Here is a 24,913-nt window from a genome sequence, read left to right as displayed (position 1 = left end):
CTACTAGAGGCACGGCCAAAATTAAAAGAATAAATAAAAAGTTCCAAAATAAAATGTCTTGGTTCTTTTTGGCATCGCAGCTTGTGGAATTTTATTTCCCTGACCAGGGATTGAACTTGGGCCCTCGGGCAGTGAAAGCGCAGAGTCCTAGTCACTTGACCCCCAGGGAATTCCCCCAAAATAAAACTTGATTTGAAACGTATTTTTTTCCGCAGGGCCTCTGGGTTTGGGCTCACAGCTTGCCTAGCTTCGGCCCCCGCCACTCAGTCTGTCATCCTAGCAGTGGGCCACCAGAGGGCGCCATTGGGCCCTTGAATCAGGCCCTGGCTCTTCCTCTGCCCGTAGCCCTGCTGGGTCCCACCTCCCTCCGGCCAGAAGGCCTTATCTTCTCCCTGCCCTCCCCTCCTTCTTCTCTCTCCCTCGCTCACTCTGCTCCAGCCACATGGTTTTCCTTGCTGTTCCTCCAACACTCTAGGCCCAGTACTGCCCCAGGGCCTTTGCACTGGCTGTCCACCCAACTCTCCCATGGTGCCTCCCTTACCTCCTTCAGGTCTAGCTGTGACCTCCTCCCAGATCCCTCTCACTTAGGTCACTCCTATTAATCTCAGTAACACCTCCTCGGAGAAGCCCTCCAGGAGTCCCCACACCAGCTGTGTCTCTGTGCAAGTGCTCTCAGAAATCTAGATTGGACATTTTATTTCTGCGACCTGAAGATTATTTCATTGTCTATCTTCCCCCGAGGGCCCTGGGCTTCCTTTTGTTGTTGTCGCCATCCAGTGATCGGTTGTGTCCGACTCTTTGCGACCCCATGGACTGCAGCATGCCAGGCTTCCCTGTCCTTCACTATCTCCTAGAATTTGCTCAAACTCATGTCCACTGAATCAATGATGCCATCCTACTGTCTCATACTCTCCTCTTCTTGCCCTCAATCTTTCCCAGCATCAGGGTCTTTTCCAATGAGTCGGCTCTCTGCATCAGATGGCCAAAGTATTGGAGCTTCAACATCAGTCCTCCCAATGAATATTCAGGGTTGATTTCCTTTAGGACTGATTGGTTTGATCGCCGTGCTGTCCAAGGGACTCCCAAGAGTCTTTTCCAATGCCACAATTCAAAAGCATCAATTCTTTGGGTGCTCAGCCTTCTTTATCGCAGGGCCTGCGTCAGAGCTGGGTGTACACAGTGGGCACTCAGTAATTGAATGAGCCAGCGCCCAGCCAGGTGGCTGAGCAGCTTCATTCTTGGGTTCTGGTCAGACCTGTTTGACCACAAATAAGACCTCCGCCTCCTGCAGCCCAGCAAAGCAGCCTCCACCAGGGAGTCTTTAAGCCTCAGGCGTGATTGACCACCACTCCCTCCCTCCAGGTTCCCACCCTTCCCGGTGGCCACCACTCAGGGAGACCTCAGCCCTGTCCCCACCCCTTTTGAGCTGAGTTCCCCCCTCTAGGGCTCAGAAGGGGCGGAGAAGGGTCATCCCTCAGGTTCCTAGTTTCCTCCCCTCCCACAACATCACTTCAGGCCATGTGCACACTGCCTCCTCCTGGTGGTAATCAGCACTGCAACTTCAGGCGGGAATTCCTTACCCCCTCACTTCTTCCTTCACTTGGCGCTTAACAAGGGCTTGAAATATTTTTTTGCATGAACGACTGAATAGGTGAGAAAATGAATGCATGAATGACCCTACCTCTGTGAGGCAGCACTGGATGCACCCTTCTCCAAAGCCCTGAATTTGAGTACAGATTATCTGATGTACCGGGGAGCCGTTGAATGTTCTTGAGCAGGGAAAGAAGTATGTGAGGTGGCTGAAGGAAGACCATGTATCTTGGGGTGGTTATCCCCCTTAGAGGACTTTAAAGTGGGGTTTCTCTACCTCAGCACTATTGACTTTTGGGGCTGGGTGGTTCTCTGGGGTGGGGCTGTCCTGGGCACTTGGCGGTGGTGAGCAGCATCCCTGGCCTCTGTCCACTCCATGCCAACAGGAGTGCGTGCACGCTCAGTTGTGTCCAACTCTGCAACCCCATGGACTGTAGCATGCCAGGCTCCCTCTGTCCTTGGGATTCTACAGGCAAGAATACTGGAGTGGGTTGCGATATCCTCCTCCAAGGGATCTTCCTGACCCAGGGATGGAACCCCCGTCTCCTGCATTGCCAGGTGGATTTTTTTACCACGAAATCACCTGGGAAGCCCACTCAATGCCAACAGTATCTACTAAAAATGTCTTCAGATATTAAAGTGGGGTTTCGAGGGAGAGTGAGGGGTAAATCACCCTGCATACAGAGTGAGGGGTGTGGCATCAAACAGAGCCAATCCAGCTCTTCTAGTCGGGCCCGCTACTTGACACATCTAGTCTCAGTTTTCTCAGCTGCAAATGGGCACGTGTAACAGTGGTTGCAGCAAAGCTAACCCTCCTTAAGCATGAGAGCCTACTCGTCTGATTTTGCCAGACCTACATCCCAATCAGTAACTCCTCCCCAGTAATCGCAACCGCGAATTCCTATGTATATGTGGCAGTGGAGAATTTATTTATGTTTTTTCCTGTAACTCATTAAAACAAATATACATCTATTTTTTAAAAAATTGTTGACCTTCTACCTAAAATCATTTTGTGTTTGGCCCAAGGTCACCTGCTGGTGGCCCAAGGTCACATCGGAAAAGGCTGAGGTTGACTTAGATGGTAAAGAACCTGCCTGCAATGCAGGACACCTGGATTTGATCCCTGGGTCGAGATCTCCTGGAGAAGGGAAAGGCTACCCACTCCATTGTTGCCTGGAGAATTCCATGGACAGAGTAGCCTGGTGGGCTACAGTCCATGGGGTCACAAAGAGAAGGACACGACTGAGCAACTAACCCTGATTTACTTATGAGGGTCCAAGTAGGTCCTTAGAAAGAGGCTCTGGCAAAGGGTTATTGCCTTAGAAGATTTTGGGCACCCTTGAGGGGTAAATTCTGGCTAACTGGGACCTCTAGACTAGTGTTTTGGGGAAAGGTGAGACATCAACCTTGGGGGCCTCAAAGATTTTGATTATATTCTTGCACATTTGGCAAATTCTTATCCAACCTTCTTGCTGGGCTGGATGAATCACAAGCTGAAACTGAGATTGCCAAGAGAAATAGCAACAACCTCTGATAGGCAGATGACTCCACCCTTATGGCAGAAAGCAAAGAGCCTCTTGATGAAAGTGAAAAAAGAATGAAAAAGCTGGCTTAAAACTCAACATTCAAAAAACTAAGATAATGGCATCTGGTCCCATCACTTCATGGCAAATAGATATGGAAACAATGGAAACAGTGATAGACTTTATTTTCTTGGATTGAAAATTACTGCAGACAGTAACTGCAGCTGTGAAATTAAAAGACACTTTCTCCTTGGAAGAAAAGCTATGATAAGCATAGACAGTGTATCAAAAAGCAGAGATATCACTTTGCCAACAAAGGTCTGTATAGTCAAAGCTATGATTTTTCCAGTAGACATGTATGGAGGTGAGAGTTGGACCATAAAGAAAGCTGATTGCAAATTGATGCTTTCAAACTGTGGTGCCAGAGAAGACTCTGGGGAGTCCCTTGGACTGCAAGGAGATCAAATCTGTCAATCCTGAAGGAAATCAACCCCTAATATTCAATGGAAGGTCTGTTGCTGAAGCCGAAGCTCCAATACTTTGGCCACCTGATGAGAAGAGCTGACTGGTTGGAAAAGATGTTGGGAAAGCCTGAGGGCAAGAGGAGAAAGGGATGACAGAGGAACGGATGGATCGATAGCATCATCGACTCAATGGACGTGAGTTTGAGCAAACTCAGGGAGATGGTGAAGGACAGGGAAGCCTGGCATGCTGCACTCCATGGGGTGGCAAAGAGTCGGACACGACTTAGTGACTGAACAACAACAGCAATATCCAACCTTCTTAACCCCAGTGGCAATGCCCGCTCTTCCAGGAAGAATTCCCTGATCCCTAATTTCCCCCTCTGCCTCGCTCTTCCCACAATCTGGAGCTTCTCTCAGCCCAGTCTTGGCTGGGTGAGGCTGGGAAGGGGTGTCTGTGCCCAGATTTGCCCCCACAACCTTGACCTGGGTGGGGCAAGGAAACAGTTGGGCCTCAGGGTCTATTTTTTTTAAACAAGAAGGAATGTGAGGATAGAGCCAATGGTGGCTCCACCCACCCAGGTGACTTTCTCCCTTCCACACCCTTAGGCAGAGGGTTTCCTGCTCTGGTCCAGTTATTCCCAGATGGGTCCCTTAAGGGTGAGGCAGGGGGTGGAGAAGGAAGCATGACCTTTACCCCAAGAATCTTAAAGAATTTCCTGCCTGCCCTCCCCAGCTGGGGACCCAGCCCAGGGCTAGGTGTGAAGAAGGGCTGATAGCACTGGTTTCTGGCCAGGCCCAGAGGTGACCGCTGTGCACCTTCTGGATCCTCCACTGTAGGGGACATCAAAAGGGAAGTCTCATATCAGCCTACACCTTCAGAAAGTCCATACCCCTCACCCCACCCCAGGCTTCTCTGGGCCTCAGTTTCCTCTCTAAAATAAACTCCCATAAATAAAAAAAATAAAATAGGGTGAACTTGCTGAAGATGAGGTGACCGAGAAAGACCAGACCTACTCTCCGGACGTCTCTGACCCTTGGCTAGCTCTACAGAATCTCAACACGCATTGGAAAACCATCCAGGAAAACCTTCCAAAGCGCAGGCTCCGTTCCAAACGCGGCCTTAATCCCTGCCTGGTCTTCCTTGCAGCCTCGCCTGGCGGGTCTCCAACCCGGCCGCCAGCTAGTGCGCAGCTGGGTGGAAAACTCGGCCTGGAATTCCCACACCAGGGCCTGGATCCTGTGTTGGGAGAGGTGGGGCTGGTGGGAACGGAGGCGGCCTCGGCGGCGTCCCGGAGGCGTGTCGGGACAGAGGCGGGGCCGGGAGGGGACTCAGAGGAGGAAGAGGTGCAGGTGCAGCCCTGGCGGCGGAGCGGGCGGGAGCAGGGCAAGTGCTGGACACCTGCTTCGCCGCGACCCTCCCCAGCCTCCTCCCTCACGCCGGGGTGGGGTCCAGTTTTGACTGCTTCTAGGCCCCCCGCCCTGGGCCAGAGGCGCTGGACAGCCCCCAGGGTGGACTATGGCGGTGAGATTCCAGGCGAGTAGCCCGCGGAGGGCCGGAGGGGGAGGGGACCGAGGTGGGGCTGGGGCCGGGACCCGGGACCCCAGATCACCCCCTGCCCAGGTAACAGATGGGGAAACTGAGGCCCAGGAGAATGTGGAGGCTAGCACGGGGAGAGTGTCCGCGCCCACTGGCCTCCAACTCTGCCTCCCGGGGCTCCCTCTGCCCCGGGTCTGCCTCCCTTAACAGATAGCGTTCGCGTGTGTACTAAGTCACTTCAATCGTGTATGACTGTGTGCAACCCAATGGACTGTAGCCCGCCAGGCTCCTCTGTCCCATGCTCTTCTCCAGGGGATCTTTCCGACCCAGGGATGGAACCCGCGTCTCTCACGTCTCCTGTATAGGCAGTCGGGTTGTTTACCACCAGCGCCACTTGAGAAGTCCCCGAGCAGGTAGACCGGTGTTCGAATCCCGATTTTTCTGTGTAACTTTGAGCTAGCCAGTGAGTCCACGCCTCTGAGAACCTCGTCTATAAAGTGGGTGATGGTCACTTTATAGAAGGGCGTGGGGAGGATCCTAGGAGGGGAGGGGGAATGCTCCTGGTACTTAGTAGGTGTGCAGTTTCCCAGCGGGATGGGCCGAGTTGAGCTTGAGCACTAAGGGTGGGACGGTAGGCAGGGACTTTGTGGGCTGGAACGGCTTTGGCGAAGGCAGTGAGGCTGTGGAAGAGGGGATCACCATTTACTGAGTGCCTACTGTATACAGAGTCATTGACTTGGGCGATCTGGCTTGAGAGTCGTGTTTTGTTGCATCGGGCAGGCGGATCGGGGCTGGGGCAGGGAATCCCCGTGGCTCTGTGGCGAGGGGGGCGTGCTTCGTTCTCTAGTGTTGGAGCTTGAACCGACTTTGTCACACCTACCCTTCTGCGTCTCAGGTCGGGTCCCAGAGGCTTAAACAGGTGAACAGGCTTGGGAGATCTGTTGCTGGCCCCCGGCCAGACCACCCGAGGCTCTAGGGCTGGGAAGTTCTTTCTCCTTCCCGGCTTCAAGAAGCAGCTCCCAGAATCCCGTCCTCAACTCGAGTATTTGTGGTCCCCTCCCCTCCCCTCCCCCAGTCCGACCCCCGCTGTGGTTCCCAGAGGTGGGGGCGGGGAGGGATAGAGTGAACTGCAGCCTGGCAACCACGTGCCGGGGCCGGTGTGACTCGGTAAGCCCAGTCCCCTCTGGAGGCCTTTCGTCTCCGGTGTTTCTGTCCCGTGCGTGGCAAGGGGCGGGGATGTAGGCCCGGGGCCCGCCCCCTCGGAGCCCACCTGGAGGGGGGCGGGGCTGAGGAAGCTAGGAACTCTAGACGGATATGCAGGTGGTGGTGGTTGTTGCTAAGTCGTGTCTTAGTCTTTACGAACCTATGGACTGCAGCACATCAGGCTCCTCTGTCCTCCACTATCTCCCAGAGAACCTGGTGAAGTTCCTGTCAAAATCAGCCTTTTATTCTACCATTAGTGCATTCCTCAAACTCCCCCCTCCACACAGTCCAGTGGGGACAATGATGGGGTCCCAGGGCCCCCAACCCTGCCTACCAGGAATCCCCAGACTCAGGGGTGTAGGGGAGACAGGTGACTGGAACCTCCCACGCCTGAATAATCAGAGGGAAGAAATGTATGTGTCTTGCGGGGTGTTGAGGACTTATTTCCTGAAGGAAGAGAAAGTGCCCCTGGGGCTGTGAAGGATGAATAGGAGTTTGCCAGGGAATACAGCATGTGCAAAAGCCTGGAAGGGAGGCTGATTGAAGGACCAGTCAGCAAAGTACCCAGAGAGACAGCCACGACTATCCTTCACACCCAAGAGGAAAGATCAGAAACTCACAAACTGATGATTAAACAGGGCAATTGAAGATGGTTTTGGATGCCATGAGTAAAACCTAATAAAAAAAGTAGAGGAGTGGTAGGATACCAAAGATTGGCTAGTCTGGGAGGTCTTCCTGGGGAGGCAGCATTTGAGCTGAGACCCCAGTGTCAGGGGACAGCTGTATGCATGTTGGGAGGGTGTCCAGGCACAGGGGCCAGTTGGGGAAAGGCTGGGGGTGAACTAAGCTGAGGTGGGCTGTGGGGTTAGGTGTGACCCTGTGGGTGTCAGGGAGCCTGCCAGTATCCATGAGGGCGAACCTGCACAAGCCAGGACAAGCCATGGCCACCTGCGCCTGCCCCTCAGGGGCTGTGATTCCCTGGGGGCTGATTCTTAAAATAGAGCCAGGAACTCAAAATTCAAGGGGATCATTTAATGACCCCTAACATAAAATCAGAGCAAGTGAAAAGATTTTGTTCCGAAAAATAAGTTTAGAAGGAAAAATTAAAAAACAGAAGGATGCTGGGACCAGGTGGTTGAGAGCAAAAGCGTGGGACAGCCTGCCAAGGCTCACATGGTGCTGTGTGACCTCTAGTAAGTTACTGAACCTCTCTGGGCCTTCTTTGCTTCCCCTGTGAGGCAGGAAGGCAGGAATAGAAGCAGTGCCTCTTCCTGAGGTCACTCAGGAGTAAAGGAATGGGTACTGCAAAGTGCTCGCTGGCAGCTCATGAAATAGTGTTGCTTATTAATGTTACACAGAGGAGAAAGGTCATTATTATTACTTCTCACTACAACCACTGTCGTCCCTCCAGAGGCTCCTGTTGCTAGTTGTGGGAGACTCCAGGCCCCCTTCTCACACCTCAGTGCTGAAAGATGAGGCGGCGGGGGTGAGGGAGGTACCCATTATACAGATGGGGAAGATGAGGCTGGAGAGGTACCACCATAGCCAATCAACTGCAGACTGAAGGATTTGAATCTTGGTGAAAGCAGACCTGGCTCCCAGGAGGGCTCATGAGGCCCTGCCCTTGGCTGTGTTTCCCTCTTCTCCTCCGCTTCCTACCTCCCTGGAGCCTGGAATGCTGCTCTCCCAGGAACCTCTAAGAAAAGGTAGGGAAACACACCACACATGCTATGCTATGTGGGGAGGGGGCATCATTTCTCCAAGGACCCCCAGGGGCAGCAGCACCTCCAGGTAGAAGTAAGGGATAGTTGGGGGCCACATCCCCCCTTCTGTTGGCTTCCTGACCTCTATTCCCAAAGCCTCTGATCTCATCTGTACCCTGGACTTGAAAATAACAGAAGCCATGCCTCCCCAGCCCTACACGCCAATTGCTCTGTTGTCTTGACAAGTGACTTTCCCTCTCTGGACCCAGCTTTCCTCATCTGTGATTGTTCAGTCACTCATTCATGTCCGACTCTTTGCAACCCCATGGACTACAAGCATGCCAGGTTTCCCTGTCCTTCACCATCTCCCAGAACTTGCTCAAACTCATGTCCATTTAATTGGTGATGCCATCCAACCACCTCATCCTCTGTTGTCCCCTTCTCCTCCTGCCTTCAGTCTTCCCCAGCATCAGGGTCTTTTCCAATGAGTCAGCCCTTCGCATCAGGTTGCCAAAGTATTGGAGCTTCAGCTTCAGCATCAATCCTTCCAAAGAATATTCAGGATTAATTTCCTTTAGGATTGACTGGTTTGATCTCCTTGCAGTCCAAGGGACTCTCAAGAGTCTTCTCCAACACCACAGTTCAAAAGCATCAATTCTTCGGCATTCAGCCTTCTTTATGGCCCAACTCTCACATCCATACATGACTACTGGAAAAATCATGTAACAGATTAATAATAGAATATCTGTTAACAGAACACCTGTTAGTGAGCAGATTAAATGAGATCTTACTGCAAAGAGCCTGGCCCAAAGGAAGCACTTCATTAAATCATTCTGTAGATAGAATCTGAGGCAGATAAAAATCTCTGCCCTCTGAAGCGGACATTCTAGAGGGAGAAGTGCAGGGACCAGATTTTTAAAATTCAGAGAATGTCAAGGGCTCACAGCTTCTATGAACTGGGAATCAGGGCGAGGCGGAAAAACTGGTCTGTTGTAGGCTGGGGAGGGGGCCAGTTGCAGACTGGGTGACTGGGAGAAGGAAGTGAGGAAGGAAGCCAGGTAGAGATCTGGTGGACGAGAGTTTCAGGCAGAGGAGAAAGTGTATGCAAAGGTCCTGGGGCAGGACTGGGTCTGGCATGTTGGAGGAATGGCGAGGAGGCCTGAGGGTCTGGAGCAAAGTTAATCCCTTGTGCCTGTGGGCCTTGCTCGATGCCCCTAGGCACTGAGTCAGATCTTCCAGAGAAAGCAACAAGGACTTGTCTCTTCTCTGTTTCCATTACAGTTCAGCACCATTAACATCTGGGAAAGGATATTTGTTTTTGTTGTTTTTTTCTGTATTTCTGGTTGCTCTGGGTCTTTGTTGCTATGCGCGGGTTTTCTCTAGTTGCGGCAATCAGGGGCTATTCTTCATTGTGCTGCACGGGCTTTTCATTAACGTGTCTTCTCGTTGCAGAGCACAGACTCTAGAGGCGTGGCCTCAGTAGTTGTAGTGCGTGAGCTTAGTAGCTCCCCATGGCATGTGGAATCTTCCCGGACCAGGGATCAAACCCATGTCCCCTGCATTGGCAGGCGGATTCTTATCCACTGTACCACCAGGGAAGCCCATGGATTATTCTTTATGGTGGGGTCTGTCCTGTGCACTGAAGGAATTTGAGAAGCACCCCTGGCCCCCACCCACTCGATGCCAGGAGCACACCTAATTGTGACAACCACAGATGATCCCAGATACCACACAGTGTCCCCTGGAAGAGGCAGAACAGTTCTGGGTTGAGAACCACTGACTTAAGTCCACTTTGCAGATGAAAAAACTGAGGTCTTAGGAGAGATTGCAACTAGCCCACAGGCTTGGGCCAGGAGAGTGTCAGAGCCAGGCTCCCCAGCCAGGTATGAAGACCCCTGAATCCTCACACCCACCTTCCCTGTCACCTCCCTCCAGGTGTTGGACATGGAGGAGCTGACCATCTGGGAACAGTACACAGCCACGATCAGCAAGGTGGGACCTCGCTCTCCCTGCACGGGTGCCAACAGAAATGGTGGGTTGGTCCCCGTAGGACGGCCTTTGTCCCAGTGAAAAGCAAAATCGCGTTCTGTTTCTCATCCTCTCTCAGGACCCCCGCCGAGGCTTTGGCATCGCAATCTCCGGTGGCCGAGACCGGTCCGGTGGACCTGTGGTTGTGTCCGATGTGGTGCCTGGGGGGCCGGCTGAGGGCCGGCTACAGTGAGTGTCAAGGCAGCTGGGTTACAGGGGACAGGTGTGTCAAGAAGAGGGGCCTATATGGACCAGAGTCAGGGGGCTAAAAAATGCCTGGCACCTTCTAGCTCTGACAACACAGGACTGGAAGCTGGCAGCATGACTGACTGTGTTCTCGGGGTCATGGTGGCCCTGGAACACTCCTGGAACAAATATCCTGGAAACCTCTTTTTGGCTGGAGGGAGAGTGACCCAGTATCCTGAGGTCTTGGGGGCAGGAGGCTCCTGGGAGTTATTTTGGGAAAAATGGTTCTTGGGCCTGAGTGGCTGACAGGTGATGTGATACTCAGAATTGGGGGCCAGCTTCAGAGAGAAACAGAGTGTGAAACAGAGACAGAAGGGAAGAAAAGCATGAAGAGGTGGGCCTCGAGGAAAAAGTAAGGGGGTGAGATGCCAGTTGCAATCGCAGTTAGTGTTCTACAATTGCATTTCATTATTATGTGGGTTCTTTGATCAGCCCCACTTTACAGATGAGGAAACTGAGGCCCAGAGCCTCAGTGAGCCTGGGAACACTGATGGTTTGGAACCAGGCCTTGTAGAGCTGGGGGTACCTGCCAGGGGTCCTCAGGGAAGGCCTGGGGAGAGGGGCTCCCAGTCAGGCCTCCTCCCTGAGACCCGGCCTTCTCCCTCAGGACAGGGGACCACATTGTCATGGTGAACGGGGTTTCCATGGAGAGTGTCACCTCCACCTTCGCCATTCAGATACTCAAGACCTGCACGAAGATGGCCAACATTGTGAGTGGGGGGGGAGCTCCTGCTCAGCAGCACCTCTGTCCTGGCTGAGTCAACCCCTCCCTCCCCCTTCCCCACTCCTGCTGCCCATGGGCAGATGAATATAAGCTTCCCCCAAGCCACTGGAATAGTGTCTCCATTTCACAGCTTGGATGTTGAGGTTCAGAGGGACCAGAGTCCCCCAGGGCTGCCCAGGGGATGGGCCAGAGCCTTAAACTGGCCCCCCACCCATCTCTGCCTCCCTTAACAGACAGTGAAGCGTCCCCGGAAAGTCCAGGTGCCCGCCACCAAGGTCACTTCTGCCCCAGGACACGAGGACTCAGATGAGGAAGACAGGCTGCGGCATTTGGAGGAGGTTGACCACGGCCGGGGATACGAGGGGGACACGTCCAGCGGCTCTGGTCGCTCCTGGGGCGAGCGCTCCCGTCGGCCAAGGGCAGGTCGCCGGAGTCGGGCCAACAGCCACGGGCGCAGGAGCCCGGGTGGCGGCTCCGAGGCCAACGGGCTGGCCCTGGTGTCCGGCTTCAAGCGGCTGCCGCGGCAGGATGTGCAAATGCGGCCCGTGAAGTCCGTGTTGGTGCGGAAGAGAGAGAGTGATGGTGAGCCTTGGGGCTACGTTGTTGGCAGGGATCTTGGAGTCCCTGGGAAAGGGCCACATTGCTGCCCTGACATCCGGTCCTGCATGGTGTGTGGTCAGCAGAATAACGGCCCCCAAAGATGTCCACGCCCTATCCCAGGACCTGTGGACGTGTCACCTCATGGGGCAGAGGGGAGTCTGCAGGTGCAATTAAGCTAGGCCCCTGAGATGGGGATGACCCTAGTTTCCCTGGGGCCCCAGTGTCTTCACAGGGTCCTTATAAGAGGGAGGGGGAGGATCAGAGGCAGAGAGAGACGGGAGATGCTGACCTGCTGGCTGTGAGGATGGAGGGAGGGGCCACACACCAGGTGGTGCCTCAGAGCTAGAAAAGGCAGAAGCCGGTGCTCCCTGGGAGCCTCTGGAGGAACCAGCCCGGCCCACACCTGGATTAAGTCCCATGAGGTCCATTTCAGACTGTGAGATAAATCTATGTTGTATTATATGCACTAAGTTTGTGGCATGTTCTTAGAGAAACAGGAAGCTCACACATCGTGACATCAGTAGATTGTCAAGGTGTTCTAAGTAAAGAACAGTAGACCTCTACCTCTACAGAGGTAGAGAGACATGACCTCTCACCCCCCTCTTGATTCAAGGACAGCATCATGATCTCGGAATTGTGGTTACGATGTGACAGATGGCACTGGGACCTCTACCCCAGTAGACATCGTACTTTGAATAATCCTGAAAACGTTTGTTGTGATCTCATTGAATATTGGGGTTTGTGACCCCGAAGCCCCTTTGGTGTTGTCATCAGGGTGTCCAGAAGGGACAGCCCGGGCTCTGTCCCTTCTCAGGTGCCTACTGCCGACCACTATGCAATGACATCAGAATCCCTGCCCCAGGGCATTTGCATAGACCATTTCCCACCTGAAACAGCCTTCCCAAGACCCTTTTAGGATTTGCTCCCTTGTTTCCTCTGAGACCTGGCTCAGACATCACCCTCTTAGAGAGGGCATCCCCAGACCACCTCGTCCCAAACGGCTTCCCCCCTTCCCACCAAGGCCACTTTCCCCACCTCCCCACTTTCTCCATCTTCCCAGTTCTTGGCACCACCTGGTGCTTGTGTGTTGCGTCTCCAGCTACGGGCACCAGGTCTGCTGTCACCTGCTGACAGGTACCTGAGGGGGAGAATGCCCGCTGGAAATGCTTGCCCTGTCCCCTCAGGACAGCAGCTGGGAAGATAGGATGGTAGAGAGCAGGTGAAAAGGCTGGGATCTGAGAGCCCCTGGCAGCCTAGACCCCAGGCCCTGCCTCAGTTTTTCACCTCCTCCTACAGATTTTGGGGTCAAACTGGGCAGTCAGATCTTCATCAAGCACATCACAGATTCGGGCCTGGCTGCCCAGAACGGTGGGCTTCAGGAAGGAGACCTCATCCTCCAGGTAAGCTTGGGCTTCCCATTAGAGACAGGGAGACCAGGGCCAGAGAGTAACAGTGCTACCAAGACACCCAGTAAGGTCAGCAGAGCTGAACTACTTGCCGGTGCATTGTTATCTATTTTTCAAAGGTTGGAGATGGCTATGCAGGATTTTCCCCCCTTTCCCCTATCTGCTGCTAATCCATTGCCAAATGTTGGTTTCTAGTACACCCTTTGGGTTGTCTGTTTCTAGTATCCTCAGAATCACATGGCCAGCTGGCTACAGCACTGATTCATGGACCTGCCTTAGGTGACTGGATACTAGTCATCCAGAAACCAGGCTGCAAGGAGCAGCTCTGGTTCATTTCCTTCTAGACTCCTCCCCTGAAAATCTGTTTCTAGTGATTCCTGGTGTTGGATTTCCAAATCATTTCTGGTTGATTGTTTCTAAACTCTTCTCAGAGTTGTCTGTTTCTAGTGACCCTGAGGAATTGTCTGTTTCTAGTGGCTTTTGTGCGTTTCTAGTCTACTTCTGGATGTCTGTTTCTAGCACCTCCTAGAGATTATCTGTTTCTAGTATGTAAGTATTTATTCCCTCACCCCCAATTAGAGTTGTCTCTATTATTACTCCTGAGTTGTTTCTAATATCTGTTTCCAGTGTCTCCTGAGAAATTTCCCTCTCTGGGGAGATGAGAGAGTCGATCCATTTTAAATTTTTCCCTAGCATCCCCCACCCCTCTTAGAAAACTGTGTGTTTCTAGAATTCTTCAGAGGTCAGTTCTTGGCATAGTATCCTCTCACAGAAGGAATGCAATTCTATCATTTTCTCTTGAGAATGTCTGTTTTTAGTAACCCTTGAGTGTTGTGTGTTTGTAGTTCCTCCACCAAAATATCTGTTTCTAGTATCCCCTATCTCTCATGAACTTGCCTCCTCTCTTCTTTCCTGATTCCTTTTAGATCAACGGAGTGTCCAGTGAGAATCTGTCACTGAGTGACACCCGGAAACTGATCGAGAAATCAGAAGGGAAACTGACTCTGCTGGTGCTCAGGGACCGAGGCCAGTTCCTGGTGAATATCCCTCCAGCCGTCAGTGACAGCGACAGCTCCCTCCTGGAGGGTGAGGGGCCTGGAGTCCAGCCCTGGGCAGGGAGGTTCGAACGGAGGGCAAGGGAAGCAGTCTGTGTCTGACAGGGCCAAGCAGGGGTTGGTAAGCCTGGCCCTGAGAGGCTCAGAGAGGGACAGAAACTTGCCCAAGGCCACACAGCAAATCAGAGCTGGAGGTTCCCAGCTGAGCCTGACTCTGGTCTGGGCCCCTTTGCTTAGAGGGGCCTGATGTGCCTCTCCGTGAAATGGGTCCAGCCTGGAAGGCCATGCTCATGGCTGAGACATGTTTTCCCCCACAGACATCTCAGACCTCGGCTCAGAACTGTCCCAGGCACCACCATCTCATATCCCACCGCCACCCCAGCATGGGCAGCAGAGTCCAGACGCCAGCCGGACCAACTCCCCCGTGTGTGTAGCCCCATTGGCTAGAATGGCCAAATGAGAGGGGAACACGGGCATGTCTTTCCCCACATGGAGTAACCTTGAGGATGCAGCCATGGTGGCCTGCCTGGAAGAGGTCTCTCCTGTCCATAGGAGGTTCCAAGACGTGGTCTAGGGCTATGGGCTTTTGGGGGTGGATAATCCCCTTCTAAGCTCCCTTGTATGGCTGTTGGTGGGAGGAATCAGACCCTCAGCAGGGGGGTCTGTCTAGGGGAGGGGACCACACAGGAATAACAACCAGGGCTAGAGGTCACCTTAGAGGCCAGAGGACAGCCCATGCCAAGGTTCCAACTCTTACTTCATTGTTGGCTCTTTAGGTCATTAACTAGTCACGGCATGAGGAGCAGAGGGCCTGAGATCACACAGCTGCAGAGGGGCAGGACTAGAATCAAAACCCAAGTGCTGATAAATTAAAATTCTTCTAAAATTTGCTGCTCGACATCCCCCCCTCCACCTCACCCCAAATCTGTTCCCCACCAGGGAGAGCCACCGGCTTTGGCAGGAAAGTTCAATGGATTCTAGGACCGCGTCAGAACCAGGTGAGCAGGAATTTCCTTGGTGGTCCAGTGGCTGAGACTCCGTGCTTCCAATGCGGGGGGGCTTGGGTGCAATCCCTGGTCGGGGAACTAAGATCCCACATGGTACAGCAAAAAAAAAAAAAAAAAAAGACATTTCAACAATGCTGACTTCTCATTTGTCATCAACAAATATATTTTTTTAAAACCAAACAGGTGTATGACAAAAACCAAAAAAATAAATAAATAAAAAATAAAAACAAACAAACAAACAAAAAAACCAAACAGGTGAGCAGAGGGTGGTCATTCTGAGCACCTCTCCTCTGGTTTTTCTGATCTCAGCCAATGAGGCTGTGCCATGCAGAGTGTGGAAGGCTGGCATGGGCCTCAGAGGTCAGGGACAATTCCCCCCGGAAGGAGCGGGGGTTGGGCAGCCACATTCCAAGGGGCAGGGACACACAGCAAAGGTTTGGCGGCTGGACCGGTCAGTGCACTTGGGGAAAACTGGCTGTTCCTTTTCAGACTCCCCGAGGCCAAGAAACTATGACATCTACAGGGTGCCCAGCAGTCAGAGTGTGGAGGACCACGGGTATGTGCCCCAAAAGAAAACTGAGGACCTGCACACGCCGAGGTGTCTCCTCGGTCCCCACCACCTGCCTTCCCAGGATACCCATGTGGGGCTGTTTGGGAGGCTCCGCTTGCAAACAGGGGAGCTCACGGTCCTCCTGACCCCGCCTCCCGCATGACTCCGCCTCCGCCTGCCCTGACTCCGCCCCCACCTGACTCCGCCTCCCACCTGACTCCGCCTCCGCCTCTCCGCGCAGGTACAGCCCAGACTCGCGGGTGGTCCGCTTCTTCAAGGGCACGAACATTGGGCTGCGGCTGGCCGGAGGCAATGACGTGGGCATCTTTGTGTCCGGGGTTCAGGCGGGCAGCCCGGCTGACGGGCAGGGCATCCAGGAGGGAGATGAGATTCTGCAGGTGAGCGGGAGTTTTGGCTGGGGCTGCTGGCGGTGGGCGTTCTGGGTAGTCCCCGAGTCTGTTGCTGCCTATGAGCCCGCCTCTTGGGCCTCCCTGGGAACTGGCAAGACCGTCAGAGACACTCGAATTTATATATAATATAGATAGATAGATTGATTTATATTATTTGTTTCTGGCTGCTCTGCGTCTTCCTTTTTCTTGGGGATAGTTTTGGTCACCACCTCCTATACAGTGTTACAAACCTCCGTCCATAGTGCTTCAGTCACTGCGTCCATCATATCTAATCCTGTGAATCTATTCGTCACTTCCACTGAATAATCATAAGGGATTTGATTTAGGTCATACCTGAATGGCTTAGTGATTTTCTCTACTTTCTTCAACTAAGGTCTGAACTTTGCAGTAAGAAGCTCATGATCTGAGCACAGTCAGCTCCTGGTCTTGTTTTTGCTGACTGTATAGAGCTTCTCTGCAGCATGTGGAATCTTCCCGGACTAGGGATCGAACTCTTGTCCCCTGCATTGGCAGGTGGATTCTTAACCACTGGACCACCAGGGAAGTCCCTGTCTTTCTTCTTTCATGTTTCACCAAATTCCCACCAGTGTCCTGGTCCTGTCACAGCTGAGACCCCCCCAACCCCGGTTCCTGCGTCTTGATGTTGACCACTAACTGAGACTTGATTGTGCCTGAATTGATTACATTTCCCGTTTCCTGGTTTCCGGGTCAAACCTTCATGAGTGTGTGTGAAGCCCGGGTTCCACAGGCAATGCCTACATTGGAAAGCCATCCCCTAATCTCCAGAACTCTTGACAGCAACCCTGGAAGGAGAGGGTTGAGAGCTTTGTCGAGAGGAAGACCTGGGATCTCTCAGGCAGGGCATCGTCCCACCCCTGCACCTCATTCCCGGCAGGTGAATGATACCCCGTTCCAGAACCTGACCCGGGAGGAGGCTGTGAACTTCCTGTTGGGGCTGCCAGTTGGCGAGGAGGTGGAGCTGGTGACACAGCACAAGCAGGACAGTGAGTGTGTGTGTGTGTGTGTGTGTGTGTGTGTGAGAGAGAGAGAGAGAGAGAGAGAGAGAGAAAGGTGTGCGTGGCCCATGGTTGAGTGTGATCCACAGTCAGGCCCTGGGGAGAGGTGGGGTCTGGGTCCCACCAGTTCACAGAGTCTCCCCATCCAGTCTTCCAGAAGATGGTGCGGTCTGGCTTGGGCGACTCCTTCTACATCCGCACGCACTTTGAGATGGAGCCTAGCCCGCCGTCCGGCCTGGGCTTCACCCGCGGAGATGTCTTCCACGTGCTGGACACACTGTACCCCGGCCCCGGGCAGAGTCCCGCCCGGGGAGGCCAGTGGCTGGCGGTGCGCATGGGGCGTGACCTCCGGGAGAAGGAGCGGGGCATCATCCCCAACCAGAGCAGGTGGGGACCAACCGCACACTGATTGGGTTTAGCATCGCTACTTATCATCCCTGGTGGTGCACTCTAGAGAGCCATGCAGAAGGCCCCAGCCAACCAGTCAGCACTAGTATCAGTTTCCCGCAGCTGCTGTAACAAATTACCATAAACCTATGGGCTTTGAGCAACATGCATTTATCATCCCATGTTCTGGAGGCCTGAAGTTTGAAATGAATCTGATGGGACTCAGTCAAGATGTGGGCAGGGCTGGGTCCTCCCGAGGCTCTAGGGGAGCATAAGCTCCTGCCTTTTCTAGCATCTAGAGGCACCACTTCCCTGGCTCACGGCTCCTCCCTCCATCCTCACAGCCAGCAGTGCAGCATCTCCTGTCTCTCTCTGCCTCTGACCCTCCCACCCCTCCCCTTTTTTTTGTAAAATTTATGTATTTTTGGCTGTACTGGGTCTTCCTTGTTTCACACAGGCTTTCTCTAGTTGCAGTGAGTGGGGGCTACTCTTGGCTGCAGTGCTTGGGCTTCTTATTGCAGTGGCTTGTCTTGTTTTGGAGCACAAACTCTAGGGCGCACAGACTTCTGTAGCTGTGGTACAGGGGCTTAGTTGCTGTGAGGTATTAGGATCTTCCTGGACCAGGGATTGAACCCGTGTCCCCTGCATTGACAGGTGGATTCTTTTTTGTTTTGTTTTGTTTTTCGCTTTTTTGTTTTCCATTTATTTTTATTAGTTGGAGGCTAATTACTTTACAATATTGTAATGTTTTTTGCCATACATTGACATGAATCAGCCATGGATTGGCAGGTGGATTCTTAACAACTGGACCACCAGGGAGGCACCTCCCACCCCCCTTTTATAAGGACCCTATGGTGACACTGGGTCCCCCCGGGGAGCCAGGGTTGTCCCCATTTCAGGGTCCTTAACTTAATCCCTCCTGCAAAGTCTCCTCTGCCCACTGAGGTGACACGTCCACAGGCCCCCTGCTCAGGCCATGGACATCTTTAGGGCTGTCACGCTGGACTCCTGTGCTCACTTACCTCCTCCCTTCTCTCCAGGGCTGAGCAGCTGGCCAGTCTGGAGGCTGCCCAGCGGGCTGTGGGGGTCACACCTGGAGCCTCAGCAGGCTCCAACTCACGGGCCGAGTTTTGGCGGCTGCGGGGTCTTCGTCGGGGAGCCAAGAAGACCACCCATCGGAGCCGCGAGGATCTGTCGGCTCTAACCAAACAGGGTCACTACCCACCATATGAGCGCGTGGTGCTGAGAGAAGGTGGGCCAGGGTGGGAGGAGGGGAAGGGCCTCAAACAAGAGTGTTCAAAAGCCACAATCCTTACCTCCCTCCGTCAACCCCAAATACCCACTTTTGGTTACCTTAGGACCAAGAATGCCATGCCATGTCGTGCTTTAGTCGTGTTTGACTCTTTGTGACCCTATGCACTGTAGCCCACCAGGCTCCTCTGTCCATGGGATCCTCTAGGCAAGAATATTGGAGTGTGTTGCCATGCCCTTTTCCAGGGGATCTTCCCACCCCAGGGATTGAGCCCATGTTTCCTGCAGCTCCCACACTGTAGAAAGATTCTTTACCATTGAGCCACCAGGGAAGCCCAGGACAAAAATACATACGCACAAAACCAGGAGATTCTTTCCCTCCCTGAGAATGTAAAAATACACCTTATCCAGATTCTGGAAGGGAAAAGATTAAGCTCTTACATACAGCCTCAGGGCAGAGGATTAAAACCAGGTGCAGAGGCTTTTAGAACAGTGGGAGGATGGGAATAGCAGGTGACCCAGAATGAGAAGGTGGCTCAGATGGTAAAGAATCTGTCTACTATAAAGGAGATCCCTGGGTTGGGAAGATTTCACTGGAGAAGGGCATGGCAATCCACTCCAGTATTCTTGCCTGGAGAATTCCATGGACAGAGGAGCCTGGTGAGCTACAAGTCCATGGGGTTGCAAAGAGTTGGACACAACTGAGCGACTCACACACAAACAGGAGAATGGGACATAACTGGATGTGACTCTGTGCCAATAAAACTTTATTTACAAAAATAGGCAATGGACCGAATGTGGCCTGAGGGTTGTAACAGAAGTTACCAACCACTAAGTTAGCTGGATTCAGCTGCTCTAACAGACCTCAAGGGACAGCTGTATAAACAAGTTTCCTTTTCTTTCAAGTAACCGTCCTAGTGTAAGAAGTCAAGGAGGACTCCTACCTTTCCATGAAGGTTACAATCCAGATGTCACTTATCATTCTGCTTGCATCCCAGTGGCCAGGATACAGTCACATGGCCTCCTTTAGCTGCAAGGGAGGCAGGGAGTTGTAGTCTTTACCTGGGCAGCCATGGGCCTCACTAGATCTACTGTGGAGAAAGTGAAAAAGCAGTTGGGCAATAGGCTAGCAGTCCTTGCCCCACATGGGATCCTGATTCTTGTCATTGATTCTCTGCCCTTCAGCGAGTTTCAAGCGCCCGGTGGTGATACTGGGACCCGTGGCTGACATTGCTATGCAGAAACTGACAGCTGAGATGCCTGACAAGTTTGAAATTGCAGGTGAGAAATTGGGTCCTTTAGCAACTTCACTGGTGAATCGTTTCATAGCCCTTTCCTAGGAACTTCCCTGGCGGTTCAGTGGTTAAGACTCCACCTTTCAATGTAGGAGGTGTGGGCATCCCTGGTACCAAGATGCCATGGGGTGTGGCAAAAATTGAAAAAAAAAGAAACCCTTTCTCAGCCTCTGGGGTTGAGGCAGCGTGGTAATGGAGCTGCTAATGATGCAGCCTCAGTCGATCTTGGCACTGTTTGCCCAGAGAGCCTCAGAATCCTTAACACGTTCACCAGGCGGTCATTGGCAATGGAGCCAATTGAACAGTTGCCAACTGTCCATTCATTAGTTTAAGACATTTGTTTATTGAGCTGTAGACACAGTGTTGAACAAATACACGGAATTTCTGGAAGACGCCAAAAGTAAACAACTACAGAAACAATTAGGATAGGGTAGAGAATCAGCAAATTATAGCTCCTGAGCTAAATCTGGTTTTTATTCAGCTTGCTAATGGAGAATGGTATTTATAAATTTAAAGTGGTTGAAAAGAAGTTAAAATAATTTTTTTTTTGGTGATATGTGAAAAGAACTGAAAGCTATGACTTGAATAGACACTTGTACATGAAGTTTCAGCATGGTTCACACCAGCCGGAAGGTGGACACAGCCCAAGTATCCATCAACAGGTGATGAATAAATAAAATGTGCTCCATTTATCCATGGAATATCACTCAGCCTTAAAAAAAGGAAGGAGGTTCAGACACCTGCTACAACATGGATGGACCTTGAGGAGTTGATGCTCAGTGAGAAAAGCCAGACACAAAAAGGAAAAATGCTGTCTGATTTCACTCACAGGAGGTCCTAGATAAGTCAGATCCACAGAGACAGGAAGCAGATGGTGGGGCAGGAGCTGGGGGAGGGGATGGGGAGTCAGTGTTTCATGAGGACAGAGTTTCAGTTTGGGAATATGAAAAAGTTCTGGAGATGATGGTAGGGATGGTTGCATGATACTGTGAATGTATTTAATGCCACTGAGCTGTGGACTTAAAAACAGTTAAGATGGTACATTTTATGTTACGCAGATTACCACAACAAAGAGAAAAAGGCAAGGTTGTGTCCCCCTCCCTTCTAGGCACCCCAGGGCAGGGCGTGCCTTCTCCCTCAGCTGCCAGGATATCTCGGAAGGCTTCCTGGAGGAAGCAGTGCTTCATCTAGGGTCATAGAAGACACATGGGGGTGGGACAGTAGCTTCTTTTGGGTCACAGCCCAATCTAAGGCCTAGAGCTGGGACTGAACCTTGGAGAGTGAGTGTCTGGAGCTCAAACTCTGCACCCAGCTCCTCATGCCATTTGGCTCAGTGACTCTGAGCTGGTGACCTTATGTCCCTGAGGCTCAGTTTTCCCATCTGCCAGGCCAGTAACAGCCACTCCTGTTCAGGAGGAGGAGGTGAGGGTCATGTTCAAGAGGGGACCCAGTGTAGTGTCAGGCACGAGGCCAACAGGAGCTACTATTGCTGGTGTTAGGATTTCCCTCAAGGGTCATAGGGAGCCATGGTGGGTTCTTGAGAGAGGGAGGGGCAGGTAGACATGAATTTGAGGGGCCAGTGACTGCCTCCTGAAGCTGCCAGTCGCCTCTCCCCTCCACAGAGAGCGTGTCAAGGACTGAGAGCCCCTCCAAGATCATCAGACTGGACACTGTGCGGGTGATTGCGGAGAAAGTAAGCAAGGCTCTGCTGTGGGTCCCATTTCATGGATGGGGAAACTGAGGCCCAGGCCTCCAACCTGTTCTGGTCCCATGCCCCACAGATGTGATTTTCCATGGAGGCCCATTTTGGAGGCTTTTTCATGTGAAGGGCTTGAGGGGGACAGAGCCCGCCCTGTGTCATGCAGTGGCAAGCCCTGAGAAAAGGCAGAGAATCAAACTGGGGACTCTGTGCTCAAGACACTGTGACCCAGGCCAACACCAAACTCCACCCCAACATGCTGGCCTGCAGATGTGAGTGGTTTGGGGGTCCACTCTGACCTCAGACTCTTCATCTCCATGTGTTTGATTCTTCACCTGTCTCCAATGCTCTGTCTCTGGGTGTGGTTTTTCTCTCCACTGTCTCTCCATCTCTCTGTCTCTGTCTCCTGGCCCTGCGCCACTGCCCCCGACGCTGGCCCGGCTCAGGACAAGCACGCGCTCCTGGACGTGACACCCTCAGCCATTGAGCGCCTCAACTACGTGCAGTACTACCCCATTGTGGTCTTCTGTATTCCTGAGAGCCGCACAGCCCTCAAAGCCCTGCGCCAGTGGCTGGCCCCCGCCTCCCGCCGCAGCTCCCGCCGCCTCTATGCCCAGGCCCAGAAGCTGAGGAAGTACAGCGACCACCTCTTCACAGGTGGAATGGGAGCCGAGGGTCTGGGGTGGGCGGTGGGCCCTGGCCTGAGTCTCCCAGCCATGCTGATGCCCCCTCCCTGTAGCCACCATCCCCCTGCAGGGTACAAGTGACTCCTGGTACCAAGAGCTCAAGGCCATCATCCAGGAGCAGCAGACGCGGCCCATCTGGACGGCTGAGGACCAGGTACCTGGGCCAGGGGCTGGGACCTGCCTGGAGTTAGGGACTAGGGGGCGTGGCCAAGATTTGACCCTGAGGCTAAGGTCTCGACCTGGTTCCTGGGATGAGATGGGGCTGGGGGTTGGGTTTGGGAACTGGGGTCTTCTCTAGGGGCTGGAGTCAAGACTTGGGGCTCAGTTCAGATTTGGAGGCTCTGTCTTGAATAAGGTCAATAGTGAGAACTCACCTTGGGGTCAAGAATTAAGCCTCAACTTGAGGTTGAGGACTGGAATTTGAAGGGTGGTGTCATGGGTCTGGGGTTTGGTCTCAGATCAAGGAAGTTTGGGGCTGGAGGCGGGAGGGGGGAGGGGGAAGGGTCTTGGCTCAGCCCGGCCATGTGCACCTGCAGCTGGACAGCTCCTCGGAAGACAACCTGGACCTCCCCCACCACGGCCTGGCGGACAGCTCCGCGGACCTGAGCTGCGACAGCCGGGTCAACAGCGACTACGAGACAGATGGCGAGGGCAGTGTCTACACAGACGGGGAAGGCTACACGGATGGCGAGGGTGGGCCCTACACAGACGTGGATGAAGGGCCCCGGGTGCCAGCCCTGGCCCGGTCCTCAGAGCCCGTGCTGGGGGACGAGCCCCGGATCCCGCAGGATCATGGGAGACCCTCCGGTCCCCAGGGAGCCCAGGTGAACAAAGCATAGGGGTGGTGCCAGCAAGGGTTTGGGGATGGGGCTGAGACGTGTAGGGAGCCTGTTACCTCCCCCCGCCCCGCACCCGCACCCCGTCCCCCTGGATGTGAAGGAACAGAAACTTCCCTGATCACATCAGTGTCTCAGACCTGCTTCTAGGGTGTTTAAACCAGAGTCACTTAAAACAAATGTTTAACCTCTACATGAGTTTCCTTATCTTAGATTCAGAGATCGATGGTAGAGAGTCTTGACATCACAAGCTCATTGTTTATTTGGTTATTGCTGCTGCTTTGTTTTGCATTTTTTGACCACGAGGCTTGAGGGACCTTAGTTCCTGGACCAAGGATTGAAGCCAGGCCCCCTGCAGTGGGAGCTCAGAGTCCCAACCACTGGACCACCAGGGAATTCCCACAAGCTTGTTGTTTAAACTGAATACACTTAGTCCAAGTCCCTCCCCATTGTAGTCAGGTATTTAACAATAACAAATATTGACTGGGCACTTATTCTCTGTGGGGCTGCTTCAGCCCCCTAGGTGCTTTTCTGTGAATTCGACAAAGTTCTCCAGACCCTCTCTAGGGTAATGTAAAAATGTACAAATCTATGATGTCGCTGGTAGAATGGTGCTGTGGGGTTGTGCAGTGCCCAACCTGTTTAACTGTCTATGGCATCCTGTTTATGAGGCAGCTCTATGCTAAGCAGTTGACGTACATGAACTCATTTATGCACTCCTGACAACACGACTCTGAGGAATGTCACAGATGGGAAATCCAACTCTCCCTTTGTTGACAAGCTGGAAGATCTCAGCCAAGGCCTTGCCCTGTCCAAATCAATTTTCTCATTTAAAATTGGGGATGGTCTCAAGACTTCTGTGGGGACAAGGAGAAAGTTTGTGGGTAGAACTGCCTGGGCAAAGGGAGGGAGGTAAGATGGGGGTGGTTACTCATCCCTATTTCTCATTCCTTGGTGGGGGTAAGTGTTAACCTTCTTTCTCCCTTTCCAAGATGGATAGCCGCCACCCACAAGGTCAACGGCGACAAGACAGCATGCGGTAAGAGTCCCTGTACTCCACATTGGGACTGTTCAACCCCCCCCACCCCGGGGTTTTGGGGTGCTTAGAATCAAGCTGTGCCTTTGTGGTGCTACAGCCTTGTGGGTGAGATAGAGCCAGAGAGAGCCACTCCAAGCCCCATGCAGTCAAGGCCATGAGAGTAGGAATCCTCTTCCTGGGAGGATGAGAAGGCTTCCCGAAGGAGGGGACACTGGGGTTGGGGCTTTGAAGGATGTGTAGGAGTTTGAGAGTTTTGCTCATCTCTGACTACACCCACTGTGCCTAGCCCAGAGTCAACTCAGTTAACAGTAGATAAGTCCACACCCTCCCCACCCACAACCTCTTCTATTTTCTGATCCCCAGGACATATGAGAGGGAAGCTCTGAGGAAAAAGTTTACACGAGCCAGAGATGTGGAATCCTCTGATGAAGACGGCTACGACTGGGGACCAGCCACTGACCTGTGACCCTCTTCCAGGTGGCCAGCTGGCCTGTCCTCCTATTTCCTCCCTGGAGCTGAGACTCAGACTCCCATACAGAACCTAGAAACCGGCCTCCCTCCACCTGGTATTTAATAGAGTATTTTCACAGCACTGGCTTCTAGTGATTTCCTGGGATAAGGGGCCAGAGTCAGTGTTGTCTTTCCTCTATCAACCTCA

The 24,913-nt window shown here is 52.9% G+C and overlaps 1 protein-coding gene across 4 annotated transcripts in view; it reads left to right on the top strand.

The window, feature by feature from the left end:
* The window catches only part of TJP3 (tight junction protein 3), a 30,429-nt gene extending 5,582 nt beyond the window's left edge, over positions 1 to 24,847 (top strand). Inside the window, exons 1-21 of one of the 4 annotated variants that reach the window (XM_070464980.1) lie at positions 4,929 to 5,111; positions 9,956 to 10,012; positions 10,128 to 10,237; positions 10,902 to 11,004; positions 11,252 to 11,600; positions 12,915 to 13,018; positions 13,951 to 14,061; positions 14,397 to 14,503; positions 15,019 to 15,077; positions 15,576 to 15,642; positions 15,878 to 16,034; positions 16,942 to 17,050; positions 17,212 to 17,449; positions 18,490 to 18,701; positions 19,886 to 19,981; positions 21,618 to 21,688; positions 22,141 to 22,351; positions 22,434 to 22,534; positions 22,917 to 23,204; positions 24,209 to 24,255; positions 24,619 to 24,847. In XM_070464980.1, coding sequence (XP_070321081.1) covers positions 5,094 to 5,111; positions 9,956 to 10,012; positions 10,128 to 10,237; positions 10,902 to 11,004; positions 11,252 to 11,600; positions 12,915 to 13,018; positions 13,951 to 14,061; positions 14,397 to 14,503; positions 15,019 to 15,077; positions 15,576 to 15,642; positions 15,878 to 16,034; positions 16,942 to 17,050; positions 17,212 to 17,449; positions 18,490 to 18,701; positions 19,886 to 19,981; positions 21,618 to 21,688; positions 22,141 to 22,351; positions 22,434 to 22,534; positions 22,917 to 23,204; positions 24,209 to 24,255; positions 24,619 to 24,721 — 2,718 coding nt within the window. In that variant the 5' untranslated portion in view covers positions 4,929 to 5,093 and the 3' untranslated portion in view covers positions 24,722 to 24,847. Of the gene's footprint in view, positions 1 to 4,928; positions 5,112 to 5,178; positions 5,528 to 9,955; positions 10,013 to 10,127; positions 10,238 to 10,901; positions 11,005 to 11,251; positions 11,601 to 12,914; positions 13,019 to 13,950; positions 14,111 to 14,396; positions 14,506 to 15,018; positions 15,078 to 15,575; positions 15,643 to 15,877; positions 16,035 to 16,941; positions 17,051 to 17,211; positions 17,450 to 18,489; positions 18,702 to 19,885; positions 19,982 to 21,617; positions 21,689 to 22,140; positions 22,352 to 22,433; positions 22,535 to 22,916; positions 23,205 to 24,208; positions 24,256 to 24,618 lie in introns of those variants that run through there. The other 3 variants (XM_020895337.2, XM_070464979.1, XM_020895338.2) reach the window with 3 other exon arrangements.
* Positions 24,848 to 24,913: the final 66 nt, after the last annotated feature.

This window comes from Odocoileus virginianus, chromosome 3, assembly GCF_023699985.2.
Source record: "Odocoileus virginianus isolate 20LAN1187 ecotype Illinois chromosome 3, Ovbor_1.2, whole genome shotgun sequence".
NCBI classification, from domain to species: Eukaryota; Metazoa; Chordata; class Mammalia; order Artiodactyla; family Cervidae; genus Odocoileus; species Odocoileus virginianus.
This window is presented reverse-complemented; position numbering and strand designations above follow the sequence as displayed.